At 53.9% G+C, this 3,151-nt stretch overlaps 1 protein-coding gene across 1 annotated transcript in view; it reads right to left on the bottom strand.

Moving 5' to 3' along the window:
* Positions 1-1,762: 1,762 nt before the first annotated feature.
* LOC103904659 overlaps positions 1,763-3,151 on the bottom strand; it is a 14,441-nt gene continuing 13,052 nt past the window's right edge. The window contains exons 3-4 of the mRNA XM_019473886.1: positions 2,810-3,139; positions 1,763-2,048 (exon numbers count right to left, since the gene is read on the bottom strand). Of these exons, the coding sequence (XP_019329431.1) occupies positions 2,831-3,139 (309 nt within the window). The 3' untranslated portion in view covers positions 1,763-2,048; positions 2,810-2,830. The remainder of the gene's footprint in view (positions 2,049-2,809; positions 3,140-3,151) is intronic.

Raw genomic sequence — 3,151 nt, forward strand, 5'->3', positions numbered from 1 at the left:
GCACAAACTCACTGCTCAGCAGGCAGCCAGAGAACTCGTCTCTTCTTGTGGTCAGCACGCTGCAGAGAGGGTCTCCATTAACGCAACCAGGTTCATTATCAGTCTTCATCTGTTAAAGCAGCGTCAAGGAGATCATGTTTAGTTTTGATCTATAGCAAAACTCTGCTTGGGTATGGGATGATCCTGCTTGTCAAAGAGAATGTATTCCCCTGAGGAATTACGCGGGGCGTCAGCTGTCCCCAGTCCACTGCTGGGTTCCTTCTGTGCAAGGACTGTAGAACAGTCGGTGCTTCTGGGGTGTTTTTGAGACTGCGGATATTTAAGTGTGACTGATTTCAAGACAGCATCTACCATTGCTCAGGATGTCAGAGCAGGGGGTGTAGTGGGAGGAGGCTTTGAAGCCACAGCGCATTTTGTTGTTAAATTGTGAAATAAGTTTTTTCTTTTACTTTCTGTGCTATTAGAGTTTCACTAAAATAAAAGCAAGGGATAGAGTTCCTGCTTTTCTGTTTCTTTACAGTGCTCTGGAGCTTCGAAGTGCTGCTGAGCGATCAGGGCCCCACTGCGGGGGTTAACATGAACAGGAACCCATGACAAGGCATGGAGCTGCCTCCAGGTAATGGGAAGAAACAGGGGAACCGTCTGCAGAACATTTGCTCATTTTAGACTGAGACTTTTAGAGCTGATGAGTCTCCGATTTCAGTCTGAAGGATGTTATTTATGTTATTTCACTCTTGTGATACCGCAGATTCGGAGAGCATGTGCAGCAACACACGCAACACAACTGAAGCCTGCAGCCCAGGGCATGGTCGCAATCCTCTCACCAGAGATGCTCAGAGATTTCTGGTTTCTTTAGTCAAAACTGCAAAGCTGATGGAGGACCAGTGTTTGTTAAGCCAAAGCAGCACTGTTTCAACAGTTCTATTTGTTTTAAAATGGCCTGAAGAGGCAAGGGGACACCTCCCCCTAGTGCCCAGCTCAGTAGGACTCCCCCAGAGTGGTGTGTCTGGGAGGGAAGGAGTCACCTGGAGGTGGGACCCAGCCTGTGCTGAGGGCTCCAACACCCCTGCGAAGGGCTTGCAGCCCCTGCCCACCCAATGAGGACTTTGCCCCTGCTCTCCCCAAAGCTCGCAGGGATCGCAGGCGAGCGAAGCCCTGTCTTCCCCCTCACCCCAGCTGAGCATCCCCACCTCCTCCTCTGCTCCCGGCTCTGGAGGGTGCCACGGCCAAGCTGGGAGGAGGCAGAATTGCCCCCTGGCATTGCTGGGGCTGGTGGGGATTGCGGCAGGTTGTCCCCAGGGCTGTGTGTGGTGGAGATGGTGCTGGGTCTGAAGGGCTGGATGAGTATGGGCCAAGGGAAGGGATGTGCAGGTACCGATTGTGTTGGGGAGCTGAGAAGTTGGGGGTCCAGGAGAGGAGGGGATGTTGGGGAAGGGAAGGAAGGATGCTGGGGACCATGTTGGGATCCCAGCACCCAGCACAGGGTGATGGCAGGATTACACCGAACTTTTGCAAGGCATGAGAGCCAAAAGGCAGGTGGAACATGCAAACCCAGTTCCCGCTCCCCGACAGAGAAACCCAGCTCACCTCCCTTCACTGGACCGTGGCCTTGGTGGCCAAGGCCCCCCTGTCCTCATGGGCTGGGGGACAGTAGCTATACAGAAGTGACAGCTGGTAGGAAACACAGGACACATTTGCACAAGGCTTTGCGTTTCATTTCAGATCAGCCTTGGGAAGCGATTACATTATCAAAGAGACCGGTTGGGGGGGTTTAGACACATGCAGAAAAAAGCATTGCTTCAAAGTTACAGATGCCTCCTACAAAGCAATAACACGCAACACTCATTTCTGTCCCGCAGAAATCCCCCTGGGACAGGGGTGAAATGAAGGAGCAAGGTTGCCAGCAGGATCGGCCGCAGGGCAAGCGGGTGGTGTAGGCAGTGCCTGGCGGGCAGACGGCCAAGCTCTGTGCTGCTCACAAAAGACGCTCCTCGGTGGGACTTGGCGCAGCCGAAAAAGTGCCGCTGGGCTGTGGACGACGGATCACCCTGTGGGGATAACCAACATGGTTTGGCTGGGTCGTCCTCATTCCTGGCCATGTTTCCCCCAAAACGAGGGTTAACATTATAAAGTCCCCGTTAATGCTCCCTGTTGTTGCTGTCACCTTTCTACACTCCCCATTTCACTACAAGGAGCTTGGTCATGAGCCCCATCTCTGGTGGGGCACAGGGATGTCTCCCCAAGGGTTCTCAGGGATGAAAGTTCCACCAGCATGGAGAATGGGTTTCCATCCCCCAGGCTAGGGGAGAATTGAAGTATCTGAGGTGTTTGCAGGTGGCATGTCAAATTTAGACTTTTGGAGACCTGAAAGTGCCAAATTGTTCCCTAAAAATGACTGTTGCGGTTTCCATCACAGAGAAAAGAGAAGCAGCCGGAGCACCAGTGTCTGGCAGCTCCTGGAGTCCAGAGCTCAGGGTCCTCCAACCACGCGGCCCTTTTCTCCCTGGGAACTTTTGTGTCTGCCTAACAGCAGCCAGACATTGCCTATGCTGCAAGCTGGGGAGTCTTGGGGACAACGTGGAGCTCACAAAGTGACCTTTGTTCGGTGGCACAGCTTGCACCAGTGGGTGATTGAGAAAGGCATCCAGGAGGATGTATCTGTTGAGCAATGAAGTGCAGACTCATAACTCCTGGGATTTGGGGCTGTGGTGCAAACATTAGAAAGCCACTCAGCTGATGGGGCAAGAGGACAAAGTATGTTACCCCTCAGCCATCTCCTCCTTGTCACTGCATCTCCCCAAGCTCTTACCTCAGAGGCTGGGGTGCAGGCTCAAGAGCTGGACTGACCTTCACTGAGGTTGATCTGCTCCAGGATCTGGCTGTACCTCCGGGTGAGGGCTTTGGTGTTTTTGGTGAGGTCTGTCAGAACTTGCTGCAAGCCATTGACGTGGTGGGACAGGCGCTCTTCCAGATTGCTGTCTGCACCTTCATCTAAGGCTGTATTGGAGTCAGTGCCGGTCGGGTTCTGGTCATTGACAGAGGACAGGCCTTTCTCTACCATGGGCTTGATGGCCTTGAGGAGCTGGTAGCGCTCGTAGAGGTCCGCGTGGCCGCCCGCGGCCGGGGCTGCCCCCTCCCGCTGCGGGGAGAC

This window comes from Aptenodytes forsteri, unplaced genomic scaffold (genome assembly GCF_000699145.1).
Source record: "Aptenodytes forsteri isolate BGI_AS27 unplaced genomic scaffold, ASM69914v1 Scaffold231, whole genome shotgun sequence".
NCBI classification, from domain to species: domain Eukaryota; kingdom Metazoa; phylum Chordata; class Aves; order Sphenisciformes; family Spheniscidae; genus Aptenodytes; species Aptenodytes forsteri.